Source organism: Mustela lutreola, chromosome 10 (genome assembly GCF_030435805.1).
Source record: "Mustela lutreola isolate mMusLut2 chromosome 10, mMusLut2.pri, whole genome shotgun sequence".
NCBI lineage: Eukaryota > Metazoa > Chordata > Mammalia > Carnivora > Mustelidae > Mustela > Mustela lutreola.
In genome coordinates, this window is record NC_081299.1 from 15,597,840 (window position 1) to 15,611,893 (window position 14,054).

Sequence of the window (14,054 nt, forward strand, 5' to 3'; positions counted from 1 at the left end):
GAGTAGAGCAGGAGGCCTGGACAGTGAAAGTCAGAGAGCCGTAGGAGATGGAGAGGGAGAGAGAGAGAGAAAGAGAAAGAGGAAAGGGAAGGCTGAGAGATGGAGACAAAGGACGGAAGGAGGAGAACAGAAGGATCAGGAAGCTGGGGCAGGAGGCTGCGTGGGGTTGTGCCCGGCAGAGGTCGGAGGTACTGCAGAGAGGGGCAGAGAGACAGGAGGAGGCACAAGGGAGGGCCCAGAAGGCAGACCTGGGGCTTGCAGGACAGAGGGAGCTAAGGGAGCTGGGTAAGACCCGGGGGTCACCCGATGGCTCAGATAGCGGCGGGGGTTACTCTAGGAGATCCCTACCCCACGGCAGCTTCTCTCTGGCTTACCATCAGCTGAGTCGGGCCGGAAGGTGATCTTGATCTCGAATTTCCTGTAGGCGTCTTTGATGGTGGGCAGCGGCAGGAAGGAGTGGGGGGTCTGCGTGAAGTAGGGCACCACGCGCTCTGTGGGCAGGGAACGCGGTTAGAACCACACCTCCCCAGGCAGTGGGCAGGGCGACTGCTGAGTCTGGAGTCGGGAAGGTGTCGTCTTACCTGGCACCTGCAGGTGGGCAAAGGCTTTAACCTTGCCCTGCCGGTTAGTGGCCGTGCAGACGTAGGTGCCTGCGTCCTGAGGTTGGACGGAGGGCAGCACCAGCATGTTGTTTTCCAGGCGGCTGTCAGGCGGCAGGTTCCCATCCAGCTGCAAACACACCCACAGTCCAGAGCCGGGCCTTGGCCCGCCCCTCCGCATGGTTTGCCTCCCACCGTGCCGCAGGCCCACCCTTGAACACTGAGCATGACCTCTGTGCCGAGCCTGGGTCAGGTCCTGGGGGCACCGAGATGGTGAAGACCCAGCCCCTGCCCCTCAGGTATGCCCACTGTGCCCCTGCCAGGCACGTACCTTGCTCCAGGTGATGTCAGGGGTGGGGTAGCCAGAGGCCATGCAGGGGAAGGTGGCTGCAGAACCAGCAGGCACACGGACCTCTGGGGGTGTTGAGATCTGGGGCAAGGCTAGGAGTGGGAAGGAGACACCAGCCATCAACATGATGACAGCCACCATTTAAGAGCCCAGGCCGTGTCCTGACTCATTCCATCCTCACACTGGCTCTGAAGGGAGACACTGCGTCCCCAGGTCACAGATGAGGCTCCCTGCTGGTTGCACACATGGACGGGGCAGTCGGGGCTCAGGGACGGGTCCATTGGACTCCGCAGCCTGAGACGCTTCAACACACCCCGGGGAACGCTGTGCCGCCCCCCACGGCTGTCAGTCTGGGGGCAGGTCGTGGGGGTTGGGGTGAAAAGGAGCTGCCTTTGAAGACACAGAGGCGTGTCGGCCCTGCATTCTCTGTTCTTTCGCACTCTCGTGTGTCTGTTTTGTGTTTAGGTCATCTCTGCCATCAGACTGGGCTGTGGGGCTCCGTCATCAGAGCAGGTGCCCTCGAGGGTGACGGCTACGTGTCCGCTTTCCTGGTGATGCCCCCTGTCCCCGCGGAGGTCCCTGCTGGCCTTCACCTTGCACGAGCAGCAGCACGTGGGACTGGGTGGTGCCGGCAGCGTTGGTGGCGGTGCAGCGATACTGTCCTGCGTCGGCCAGCTCCACGTGGGCGATCCTCACAATGCCTCCGCTCTGCACGATGCCGGGCCGCAGGCGCCCCCCGACTTTGCTCCACGTCACCTGAGGCTTGGGGTCACCCAGGGCCAGGCACTCGAACTCCACGGCGTGGCCAACCACCACGGTCTGCACGGAGGTCCGGATGTTGATGAGCACCGAGGGCAGGGCTGGGGAGGAGGGAAGTGGAGGCAGAGTGAGGCCAGTCTGCCACGCACCTAGCCCAAGGACATGAGCCCGGAGCCCCCAGTGTCCATGTGCTTTCTTGTGCATTCGCTCCTGAACACTCGCACTTGTCTGCAGGTTCCCTCACTTGAGTGTCTGCTGTCCTTCTGCATTGGTTGGTCTGAGCCCCTACTCGCTGCCCCCATCTTCTTTTTTCCTCTCTTCCCTGCAGTGTCTGTCAGGTCTCCTGTACTGTGCTGGACTCAAGATAGCATCGAGTACTTCTCTTTATTCATAGACATTTAAGGGGCTTCCTGGGGAACACAGTCCCTGGGCCCTCATCTCTGTCTCCTGCCCTTAGGAGGGGTCCGAAGGCACCAGCCTACCTTGGACAATCAGCTGGGCACTGGCCTGGGCCTGTCCCCACGGTCCATGGGCCTGGCAAACATATGTCCCTTGGCAGCTCTGGTCCAAGTTCTGGATTCTGTAAAGAAAAAATAATAAGACATCAGCAAATATAAACAGCTGACAAGAATGCTTTGCAATGGCACAGAAGTTCAGAGCCATCAGAGGTTAGTACTGGCTGTGAGCTTCTGGTCTCCCATGAACTTCATGAGGTAGGTAAGGAGTAGGGTAGGCCAGGAACACAGACACACGTCACCACACCCGTCCTAGGCCAAGACCATGGTCAGATCTCAAGATCTCACACCAGTACAGAGCAGCAGAGCCGAGACCTGGGTCATGTGTATGTATCCAGCCTCGGAGCCTGTCCCCTCTCCCCTACACTACTGATCAGGATATAAACAAGAGCCAGTATTTACCGAAGGCCTTTCACATGCCTTAGATAGTCTCATGTGGTCTCATATAAGCCGTTGTATGCGTGAGAACATTTGGGCTCAGAGAGTGGAAGAGACTTGCCCAAGGAAACAGTTTCATCTGAGCCCCACGGGATGAATATCCTAACAGCCCCCATGCACCTTGGGCTGAGGGGCTCAAGCTCAGTCTGGCCTACCCCCCGGCTCACCGGAGCACCCCATCGTGCACACTGTGGCCAGGAGGCAGCTGACCCCCTTCCTTGATCCAACGGAGCTGGGTGCCCCGGTCAGCGGGCACGGCACAGTGGAACTCAACGCTGGCACCTATGCTCTTGGTCTCCAGCTGAGGTGTGACTTGAACGATGGGCGTGGATCCTGCTGGGATAGCAGTGGCCGGGACAGAGCCAGAGGAGCCTGTGGGGACATGTATGAGGTTCTGTGTGTATGCATGTGTGTGAGAGAAAGAGAGGGAGAGAGAGAGAAATGTCCCTGATGTCTCCCCTTCCCAGGATCCAGAAAACCCCCATCTTAGCACGCAAGGAATGTTCTTCTCCTAGAAGCCCTTCTGCCCTGCCTGAGCCAGGGCTGCTCACCTTGAACAAGCACCTGGGCGAAAGCCTCTGCCGAGCCCACCTTGTTGGTGACCCGGCAATGGTAGCGACCTGAGTCCTCGGGGGCCGCGGGCTCAAAGCGCAGCATCTCGTTCCTGGCGGTCACCCTTCCGGGGAGGCTGCCACCCACGCGACTCCACTGGAAGCTGAGCGGGGGTGTCCCATGAGCCAGGCACTGGAGCTGCAGTGTCTCCCCTGCCCGCACCGAAGCGTACTCCGGGACCGTGGTGGCGTATGGTGGGCCTGGGGGCAGGGCGGGGACACAGAGGTCAGGGCAGGGAAGAGCAGTGGTCAGGGTGGGAGCAGCTGTAAGACACAGGTGTCCTGCCAAAGGATCAGGAAGCAGAGGGCTGGGGATGAGGGAAGCAAGGATGCCAGGAGGGGAGGTGGGTCTCAGACAAGGGCAGGCTCTGGGGGGCTGCGGGGCACGGGGCCCTCTGCATGGCACTCCTGGGGTTCTTCCCAGGATATAGTCCAGCCCGGGGGCTCAGACCTCCATGCAAGGCAGAGAGGGTATCCCAAGGAGGGTGGGCGAGTGCCTTACTCTCCACGTGCAGGGCGATGGTGGCCTCGGCGTGGCCGGTGGGGCTGGTAGCATTGCAGATGTACTGGCCTGAGTCCTGCTGGGCTACGCGGGGGATGATGAGTGTGTCACCTTCCAGTCGGTGCTGCCAGGGCAGCGGGGAGCGCAGCTTGGACCAGTGGATGGTGGGTGTAGGGCTGCCTGCAGAGTGGAGAGAAAGATACAGAAGTCACTGGGCTACCCTGGGGATGAGCCGGGCCTGAGACTGTGGAGCGACCGGGTGGTCTCATCCCTTCATAGGGTTCCTTGAGTGGGCACCTCAGCCATCACTGGGTGGTGCCAGCAGCGAAGTCCCCTCCCTGGGTACACTAGCATCTTCAGATCTCACGTCTACCATTCAGGCCCTAGGGCCACACTGCTCTGCCTGCCCCAGGTGCCAGCCCCCGTCCACACCTGTGGCTGAGCAGCGCAGGGTGGCTGTGTGTCCAGCCTCTATGGTCAGCTCGGCTTCTTCAACTTGGACCTGGGGGGCCCCTGGGGCCACGGCGCCCGTGTCCACGATCACCTCCACCTGCTTCTGTGCTGTGCCCAGTGCATTCTGAGCCAGGCATACGTAGGTGCCCGCATCTGATGGTTTAGCCGATGAGATCTGGAAGAAAGCAAGGATGCTGGGTAAGTGGGCACACATAGGCACCTGGGCATTAGCCCCCAGGTCTGGCTTGCCTTTCCCGCTTCCCTCCGCTGCCAGGTCTCCTGTTTGGCTGCTTGAGGGCTCCTACTCAAGACATCCAGCCCATTAGTCTGCCCAACCACTTGTCCATCAACCCACCTGCCCAGCCCCCATCTCCCCCCCCATTCACTTACCACACATCCATCCATCCTAACCACCCACTCGCCCATCTACCCATCCAAGCACCCACCCACCCGTCCAACCATCCTTCCAGCCATTCCTTCTTCCTTCCCAGGGGAACACTTGCCTCACCTGCAACACTGTGTGGCTGTCCACGACCCCATACAGCCACTGCTCCACGATGGTGGGGGCACCAATCCGGGTCCAGCGAGCCGAAGAACGGGGCTCCCCAGCGCTGACACATTCCAGGGTGACGGACTTGCCTGCTTTCACCCGCACGGGGCCCTCGGGGAGCACAGACACAGTAGGGGGCCCTACCCAGAGGAACGACATTGCTAACACACAGGCAGGGCTCTACCCGTCACAACCCTTGTTTCAGTAATTGCCCGGTGGGGACTCTTCTGCATCAACATGGAAACCAAGGCCGAGAGGGAGAATGGCCAAGAGGGAGGTGTTGGCTAGAGGCAGAATTGAAACTTGGAGGTCGTGAGCTCAGAATCAGGGCTGGAAGCAGGAGGCAGAGACCAGGCCAAAGCTGCTCACCATGCACGCTGAGGTTCACGACGCTCTGGGCCATGCCGTAGACATTGGAGGCCACGCAGCGGTAAGCACCATGGTTGCTGGGCCGGGCGCCCACAATGGTGATGATGGAGCCGTTGGGGCTGATGTGGACATTGTCTGTGGAGTTGGCATGGGGCAGGGTATGGTCAGTGAGGCTGTCCTTGTGCCTCTGTGATGACAGTAGGTGTAACTTGGCCCCGAATCCCCAACCCCTCCAGCCTAACTCACAGGGTCCCAGGTGGCAGATGGGAGTCCCTGGAGACTCCCGGGTTCAGCCCTCTCCTCATGCACCTAGGAGACAGTGAGGCCCCAGAGGGGAGGGGCCTCCTCAGCCTTGGCCCCACCCACAGCAGCGATCCCATCTTCCCAGTGGCCTCTAGGATCCTGCTTGCCTCCCCCACCCCACCAGCTCACCCTCCAGTGCTTGGTTCCGGGTTCTCCACTCCAGGCTGACGGGAGCTGCCCCGTCGTGGATGAGGCACTTGAAGCTGGCATCTTGTCCCTGCTGCACAGTGCTGCTGGGCGGGTCGACAGAGATGACAGGGCTCTTGAGGCCTGCGGGGTGAGGCAGGCAGGAGGCTGGGCACGGGTGGGCCGGCTTGGCTGGGCACCCCTGCCTCAGCTCCACAGTCTCCCCTTGGGCCCTGGCCTGCGGCATCTGCCACACTCACGGTAGGAGGACCCTGCGCTGGGAGGGATGGTGACTGTGAAGGAAGCCTCCTGCTCAGGGCCGGAGCCACCAACAACGCGGCATACATACTCCCCGGAGTCAGCAGGAGAGACGTGGTGCAGCCGCAGCCGGGAGCCGTGGGTCTGGGAGCGAGGAGGGAACAGCCATCACGCCAAAGTGCCTGGGGCCAGGCGAGTCCCCAAGCCCGCTATGGCAGGGGCCAAGCTCTCCCTGGAGTCCCAGGAGCCCAGGGCCCCAGCTGGGAGGGAGGAGGGAGCTTCCTTTACCGACTCCTACATGTCCAAGCAGCTCACTTGACAGAAGAGGAAATGATCTTGGGGACAACTCAGTGGCATGGCCAGAACACCCAGGTCTCTTACTACCCCACTGAGCAGCTCTGCTCCCCAAACTATGGTGTCCCCTGGGGTCCCAGAGGAGGCCAGGGCTCACACGAGGTTTGGGGTGCAGAAAGCAAATGCAGGTCGAACCCAGCCTGCTCCGGAATGCTCCCCATCAGGCCCCTGTACCTGGTGCTGGGCAGGGAGGCTGTCCCCACGCTTGTACCACGTGACCTGCGCGTGGGCCTGCCCGGGCACCACACAGTTCAAGTCCAGAGTCTGTCCTTCAGCCACGTGGGAGGAGGAGGCCTCGATGTAGATGGGCTGGGCCAGTCCTGGAGCTGTGGACACAGTGGGTGGGTGAGAAGGGTGAGGCTCCCGGGGACGAAGGCAGGGGCTGAGGGCAGTGGCAGTGACTGGATGCCTGGGGCTCATGCTACCCAGACCCAGGGCTGGTCCCCCGTGGTTGGTGGGAGATGCTGGAGGACCTTCACGGAGCCGAGAGCCAGAGCCCTGCTGGAGAAGCAGGGGAGAGCAAGGCCAGGAAGGGATTCTGTAAACCTGTGTCCCAGCATCACGCACTGCTCCTGTCACTCACCAGGAATGGGGCCCGGGCTGGAGGCCCCAATTGTGACTCGGACAGAAGCCTCCAGGGTGCCTGAGCTGCTGGTTACTTGGCACGAGTACTCTCCAGAGTCAGCTGGGGACACCTGATTCAGCCTCAGCAGGGGTCCGTGGACCTGACCAGCATCAGGGCAAGGGCAGGGAGAGTGAGCTGGGGGGCTGGCAGCCATGGCCTTCAGATGCCCAAGTCCTCTGCACCCCAGGACCGTCACATATAGTTGTGAAGGCCACATCCTGTGCAGGGCGACCCCCTGAGGCCTTAGTGTGGTGTACGCTGATGACTTTTTTTGTGGCAAGAAAAAGTCTAACGTTCTGAGTAATAGGTGCCTTTTTTAAATTGCACTCAGGTGCCGGGAGGCCGGAGGTGGCTCTGCTGTGCCCAGCCTGTTCTTGACCTCCTGACTCCCACTGGCCTCCACTGCAATTTTCCCTAAAGCCCCGGATGTTGGAGCCACTTTCCCTCCTGGCTAGAATGAGGCAGGACTGTTGGGCAGGTGTGGGGTAGGGTGAGGAGTGCCCACATCTTGCTTTCTCCAGACCCCGTACCTGGTGCCGGGCAGGAAGGCTGCCCCCGCGCCTGTGCCACGTGACCTGGGCGTGGGCCTGTCCAGGGACCACACAGTTCAGATCCAGGGTCTGTCCTTCCGCCACGTGGGAAGAGGAGGTCTCAATGCGGATGGGCGGGGCTCCGCCTGGGGCTGAGGCACAGGAAGAGCTCAGTGAGCTGGAGCTTCCACCCCTCTGCCCTCAGTCCTGACCCCTGGGTGCCCAGATTTTCAGACCAGGGGCCAGACCACATACGGAGAGATGGCCTCGATGCCCCCCACGCTGCCCATTCCTCTGAAGCCCAGGGCAGCTGGGCTGGCCTGGGGGAAATGGCACACCCCAGACCATGGCCCCACTATCTCTTGTTGTGCTTCCAACATCATCAGTGGCTGGGCCCCAGGGGCAGGCACCTCCAAACAAATCACTCATTTTTTCCTCAAACTTGAGCAATGTGTGCCTAAGAACCCAGACTCCAGGGCCAGATTATCTGGGTTCGAGACCCAGCTCTGCCATTCAGGAGCTGTAGGACCTTCGGAGAGCGACTTCACCTCTCTGTGCTTCAGTTTCCCATCTGTAAAATGGGAGAATAGTCACACCGACCTCAATTGTTGCGAGGAGGAAATGGGCGAAACATGTAAACGGAACAGGGCCCAGCACCCTGTAAGTGCTAGATCACGTTTATTTCTCAGCAATTCCCATACTACGATCACGTCCGCTACAGCCACGTAGTAATTATTTCCCATTTTCCGGTCAATTGATTTACTTAACAAAACCCGTCAACACTCAGCGGCGTCGTGGGCAGTGATTTCTCTGAAATCATGGTGGGTTTCATATGCGGCTGTTTTTCTCCAATACACCACCGCGAATACAAAAGGTTTTTATGAGGGACCCCCTCGAGAGCCCCCTCCCGTACTCACGGAGGTGCAGTCCCAGCCTTTAGGGAACGCAGGTATTGTTGCAAGAGTTTGCGATCCCCACTTTGCGGATGAGGAAGATGAAGCACGGAGTCCCTTTTGCAACATCTCAGAGCGTGGACAGAGACGCTGGGACTCCTGCCCGCACAGGCCAGACTCCCGAGTCTAGTTTCTGGGCCCTGGACATCCCACCTGACTTGGTTCCTGACCTCTGCCTGCTGGTTCCCTCCAACCCTCCCCGCCGGCCGGCCTCCCTTCTCCAACCTCACCAGGGACAGGAAGAGCGCTGGAGCCGGAGGCCTCGATGTTGACCAGGACTGAGGCCTCCAGGGGGCCCGAGTCGTTCACCACGTGGCACACATACTCGCCCGAGTCAGCTGGGGACACCTGGTACAGCCTCAACCGGGAGCCGTGGGCCTGAGCAGGGGCAGGACGGGGAAACGGGAACAGAGGGAGAGAGCTGTCAGAATGCCGGAAGGCTGGGGCCAAGGTCTGGCTTCTGACCTGCGTAAAGCACTGTGCCCCCAGGGACTTCCTGAGTGGATCTCAGGGGAGGGCCTCTAGCCAGGAGCCCCACATTCAGCAGCCCTCCCACCACGCCCAGCCCCCCCGACTCCCATACCTGGTGGTGAGTGGGGAGGCTGCCCCCGCGCTTCTGCCACGTGACCTGGGCGTGGGCCTGTCCAGGGACCACGCAGTTCAGGTCCACAGTCTGCCCTTCAGCCACGTGGGAGGAGGAGGACTCAACTCTGATGGGCACAGCACTGCCAGGGGCTGCAGGCGCAGAAGCAGATTTGGGAACGACTGGGTTGGTGGGAGCCTCAGCCGTGGAAACCCATGGCCGAAGATAAAATGGTAGTTAACGGCTGCTAAGCATGCGGAGTGGGGCAGGTACTGCTGGAAGCACCGTGTGTGTGAACTCATTTCATCCCCCTAGAATTCACTGGGCACCTAGTGGCTCAGTCGGTAAAGCGTGTGCCTGTGGCTCAGGTCAGGATCCTGGGGTCCTCGGGTGGAGCCCTGCATTGGGCTCCCTGCTGAGTGGGGAGCTGGCTTCTCCCTCTCCCTCTGCCCGCCCCTCTCTGCTCCTGCTCTCTCTCTCTCTCAGGTAAATAAAGTCCTTAAAATAAAATCCTCATAGGATTCATGAACTTTCTGTGATTGCGGAAATACTCTTTCATCTGTACGGCCCAGTATAGCAGCTGCTAGCTGTGTGTAGCTACGAAGCACTCTAACATGATGATGCGAATGTTAAACTTTGACTGCCATTGCCACGTGTGGCCGGTGGTCACCATAGTGAACAGCAACATGGGGCTGGAGCGACCGACATCCTCATGCTGCTGATGAGGAAACGAAGCCGAGGGAGGAGAGGAAGTCCCAAGTCTCTTAGCGGCGCAGGCAGGATTCGAACCCAGGCATCTTGCTGCAAAGCCCTTGACCCAGACCGCCGCCCTCATGTGAGAGCTCTGACTGCTGACCCCCCAGGGAGCACTGTTCCCTGTGTCTCCTGGTCCCTTTTTGGCCTTTGTCGGACTCACCGGAGGGGCTGCCGGCGCCGGGGGAGACTGAGACCATGATGGAGGCCTCCTGGGCATCGATGTTGTTGTTGGCCCGGCACACGTACTCGCCCGAGTCAGCCACAGACATGTGGTTCAGCCGCAGGCGGGAGCCATGCGCCTGGGGCACATGGGGAAGGAGAGGGAGAGGGGTTGAGGGACCAAGAACTCACCAGCTGGCTCAGGCCTCCTCCTGGGCCTCCCTCATTAGACCTGCTGAGGCCACCCTCTGTTTACGCAGGGCAGGAGAGAGGACTGCCCCAGCACTGCCAGCAAGGGCTTCACTTCCAGTTCTTTGCCCACAGGGTTTATCCTTGCAATGCCCGTCCCGGTGACAGGGGTTCTGCCCTTGCTGGCCCGGCTCCACTCTGTACCTGGTGCTGGGCAGGAAGGCTGCCCCCACGCTTGTACCACGTGATGGTGGCCTGGGGCTGCCCAGCGACCACACAGTTCAGATCCAAAGTCTGCCCTTCGACCACGGTGGGGGACAAGGACTCGATCCTGATGGGTGGGGAGACACTGGGCACTGGAGACAGACAGGACAGGCCATACAGTCAGAGTTAGTCAACAGTGATGGCACCAGGGCCCTATCTGCCTCCCCGAGCCCACTTGCCTGGACCCCCTGCCCTGTGCCCGCTCACCATGGGAGGATCCACTGCCCTCGATGGTTACAATGAGTGAGGTCTCCTGGGAGCCCCCGCCATTGCTGACATGACACACATACTCGCCCGAGTCGGCCGGTGTCACCTGGGGGATCCGGAGGCGGGAGCCCACGATCTGCGGGGCAGCATGAATAAGTCAGTGGGTGGGGGGCAGCATCTCCACGACTCAAGTGCTGCCGCCCCAGACTCTAGGAGCCTTGCCACCTCGCTGGGGCTGGCTGCCACCCAAACGTCCTTCAGAACGCCCTCTGGGGCCTTCCTGAGGCTCCAGGCTGGGGTGGACAGTGCCTCTATCCTTTGTACTATTCTCGCCTGTCATCCAAGCCAAGAGCCTGCTGTGACCATCCCTGGTGACTCCATGGTGCCCTGTTGTGGTTTCTGTTACACTGTTGTCACGGGCTGTGTCTGCTTTGTCCCCTAGCCTGTGAGCTCCCTGAGGCCAGGCACCACCTCATTCCACCTGGAATCCTTAGTGCCAGGCACAGACTTGGCCGGGAGCAGATTCTCAGGGACATTCAGTAAGTGAGTAAATCATAGAATGCTCTGTTAAGATATGGGTTCCAGCTGGGGTCAGTAGGACCTATGTATTCTCAGCATTGGTCCAGGGCCCACCAAGTTAAGAATGTTCAATGTTTGCTAATTGACTGACCACAGAAAAGATGCTCACAGCCCCTTTGGAATCCCGTGAGGGCTGGTGTGCCTAGTTTTTGCTCCCGCTCCCCGCCCCCAATGCCTCCATACCTGGTGCCGGCTGGGCAGGCTGCCTCCCCGCTTATACCAGGTGATGGTGTGGGGGGCTTGGCTGGCCACCAGGCAGTTGAGGTCCAGGACGTGTCCATTGGCCAGGGAGGCCGAGGACGACTCGATGCGGACGGGGTACACCACACCCTGGGCTGGGAGGGCGAGACAGGAGCAGGGTGTGGGAGCTGCTGAGGTTGGAGTGGTCCTAGCAGTACCCCAGCATTTGTTATGACCTGAGATACTCACGGTGGGAGGGGCTAAGGCGCTGCTGGATGGTGACAAGGATGGAGGCTTCTTGGGTGCCCGAGCTACTCACCACGCGGCACACGTACTCCCCAGAGTCAGCTGGGGTCACCTGGGGCAGGCGCAGCCTTGAGCCATGCACCTGGGCAGGGCAGGAGGAAGTCAGGCTCAGAGTCAGGCCCCAGGGCTCCCAGCCAGGCTCCTGCTCCCTTCCCTGGCCCTGCGCCCAGCCCGGTCCAGTCAACTCGACTGGAAAGACCACCACTCATGACCAGTCAATTCCGCTGCCCCCGTGTCGGGACTGGGTCCAGTGAAAAGAAGTGGGTGACCAAAACTTGTTGATGTTCTGTGGGGCAGGGGAGGTAGGCAGTATGAGCCTACTTGCCAGAGGAGGACACTGAGGATCAGGGAGGTCAAATGACTTGCCCTAAAGTCACATAGCAGGCAAACTGGCAGGACAGTGTCTGAACTCAGATATGCCTGAATTCAAAGCCTGTGCACTCATCTCTGTAGTCACCAGGGTCCTTCAGGCTCCCACTTAGTTCCCCTGCCTCCTACCTGGTGCCGCGTGGGGAGGCTGCCACCGCGTTTGTGCCATGTGACCTGGGCATTGGCCTGCCCAGCGACCAGGCAGTTCAGATCCAGGGTCTGCCCTTCGGCCACGTGGGAGGATGACGACTCGATCCGGATAGGAGGGGTGACCCCCAGTGCTGGGGACAGAAGCAGAGGGTCAATCCCTGGCTAGAAGTGTGTGTGTGTGTGGGGGGGCTGTACTGGTCTCGTGGGATCCTGCCAGTGTCTCCCACGGCTAGGCCCCTAGCCCCACCCTACCCCAGTACTGCTTACCGGGTACAGAACCTGCAGGCTCAATGGTCACCAGGACAGAGGCCTCCAGGGGCACCGAGCCACCCACCACGCGGCACACATATTCGCCCGAGTCAACTGGGGACACCTGGTGTAGTCTCAGCAGTGAGCCGTGGGTCTGGCCGGAATGGAGGTGAGCTCAGAGGGGGTCCTCATGGGACCCTGCACCCATAACCTGCACGCTTGCCTCACTCTCTGATCCCTAGGGCTTGGCCATCAGCTGCATCTGCTTAGGGGGAGACTTGTCCCAAGAGTAGGAGGTGGCCAGGAGGAGTGATGGTGAAAAGGGTAAGCACTAATTCTACCTTCCATCAATTCTAAGACATGCTTTTTAATGTCTCTGAAATCAAGATGCATCTTTCAGTAAATAATTTTACAATCATAAGCTGCAACTTTCTTTCCTTAGGAGTATAAAAACTTGTACGCATCTCACAATGGATAGCATCCTAAGCTGTTCAGAACACAGTAATATCAATGGCATCACATGAACAATAGCTCAGCGATTTCTACTGGCCAGAGCTCTGAGCACTTTGCACATATATTAAGTGCCTTCGCTCTGCAAACCCGGCACCCTTACAATTCTGTAAGACAGCACTTTAGACACTGAAGCTATGGCACGGAGAGGTTAAGTAACTCGCTCAAGGACACAGAAGTCACAGAGGTTAAGTAACTCGCTCAAGGTGGAAGCAGCATTCACACCTTCGCTGGCCCGTCCTTGAGTCTGGGTTCTAACCATTGTACCAGACACCTGTGCAGTGACGTCCAAGGCTCTCCCTGACTCCGAGGAGCCAGCCTCTGTCTAGTCCCCATCCTTGACCTGCACCACCTAGGGCCTCCCTCCAGTCCCCTTCTTGGCCTATCCGTATTCTAGGCCTATACCTGATGTCGGGTGGGGAGACTGCCCCCGCGCTTATGCCACGTGACCTGGGCGTGGGCCTGCCCGGGCACCACGCAGTTCAAGTCCAGGGTCTGCCCTTCAGCCACGTGGGAGGAGGAGGACTCGATGCGGATGGGCTGGGAGCTGCCCGGAGCTGGGGGAGAAGATGGTCACCAGTCAATCCGGTTCTCTACAATTAACCCCACGCAACCTGTCTTCTGTCCCAGCACAACCTGGTGGCCCCACTCACGGTAGGCGAAGTTGGCCCCATGGTTCCTGGTTACTGTGACTGTGATGGAGGCCTCCATCCCATTGCTGGCTCGGCAAACGTATTCGCCGGCATCAGCCGGCGAGGCCTGGAAGATGTACAGGCGGGAGCCGCGGACCTGGGCAGCCAGGGGCAGGGGTGTGAGAGCCTAGCAATGCCCCTCTCCCAGGCTCCTCTGAGCTGGGAACTGCCAGCCGCTCAGCTTAGGGGCCAGGACTCCCTCAACTCACTGCCCAGAGCTTGGCCTGGCCAGACCCTCCCGCCCTCCTGCCACCGCGCACCTGGTGCCTGGCGGGGAGGCTGCCCCCACGCTTGTACCATGTGACCTGGGCATGGGCCTGCCCTGCCACCACACAGCTCAGATCCAGGGTCTGCCCCTCAGCCACCGTTGGGGATGTGGACTTGATCCGGACAGGTGGGACAGGTGCCGGGGCTGTGGGGAAAGAAGCAAAGGTAGCAGATGCCCCCCAGGAGGGAGCGCCAGAAGGGTCTACCTCAGGGCCAGTCCGGCCAGGCTCTCATATGCTTGGGGGTTTGGTGGCCTGGACTTGATGTCCTCAGCTGAGGTGCCCGGAGAAGAGGGCCAGG

The 14,054-nt window shown here is 60.2% G+C and overlaps 1 protein-coding gene across 4 annotated transcripts in view; it reads right to left on the reverse strand.

The window, feature by feature from the left end:
- HSPG2 (heparan sulfate proteoglycan 2) overlaps window positions 1-14,054 on the reverse strand; it is a 98,770-nt gene that overhangs the window by 9,072 nt on the left and 75,644 nt on the right. For all 4 annotated transcript variants that reach the window (XM_059138362.1, XM_059138360.1, XM_059138364.1 and 1 more), the window contains 28 exons: window positions 13,748-13,899; window positions 13,449-13,584; window positions 13,201-13,352; window positions 12,304-12,439; window positions 12,016-12,167; window positions 11,461-11,599; window positions 11,215-11,366; window positions 10,453-10,588; window positions 10,186-10,337; window positions 9,794-9,932; window positions 8,878-9,029; window positions 8,525-8,672; window positions 7,342-7,493; window positions 6,770-6,911; window positions 6,361-6,512; window positions 5,835-5,976; window positions 5,578-5,718; window positions 5,146-5,280; window positions 4,735-4,916; window positions 4,206-4,401; window positions 3,774-3,953; window positions 3,212-3,472; window positions 2,828-3,032; window positions 2,190-2,287; window positions 1,542-1,808; window positions 931-1,040; window positions 582-729; window positions 375-491 (listed from right to left, as the gene is read on the reverse strand). In XM_059138362.1, the coding sequence (XP_058994345.1) occupies window positions 375-491; window positions 582-729; window positions 931-1,040; window positions 1,542-1,808; window positions 2,190-2,287; window positions 2,828-3,032; window positions 3,212-3,472; window positions 3,774-3,953; window positions 4,206-4,401; window positions 4,735-4,916; window positions 5,146-5,280; window positions 5,578-5,718; window positions 5,835-5,976; window positions 6,361-6,512; window positions 6,770-6,911; window positions 7,342-7,493; window positions 8,525-8,672; window positions 8,878-9,029; window positions 9,794-9,932; window positions 10,186-10,337; window positions 10,453-10,588; window positions 11,215-11,366; window positions 11,461-11,599; window positions 12,016-12,167; window positions 12,304-12,439; window positions 13,201-13,352; window positions 13,449-13,584; window positions 13,748-13,899 (4,374 nt within the window). The remainder of the gene's footprint in view (window positions 1-374; window positions 492-581; window positions 730-930; window positions 1,041-1,541; window positions 1,809-2,189; window positions 2,288-2,827; window positions 3,033-3,211; window positions 3,473-3,773; window positions 3,954-4,205; window positions 4,402-4,734; window positions 4,917-5,145; window positions 5,281-5,577; window positions 5,719-5,834; window positions 5,977-6,360; window positions 6,513-6,769; window positions 6,912-7,341; window positions 7,494-8,524; window positions 8,673-8,877; window positions 9,030-9,793; window positions 9,933-10,185; window positions 10,338-10,452; window positions 10,589-11,214; window positions 11,367-11,460; window positions 11,600-12,015; window positions 12,168-12,303; window positions 12,440-13,200; window positions 13,353-13,448; window positions 13,585-13,747; window positions 13,900-14,054) is intronic.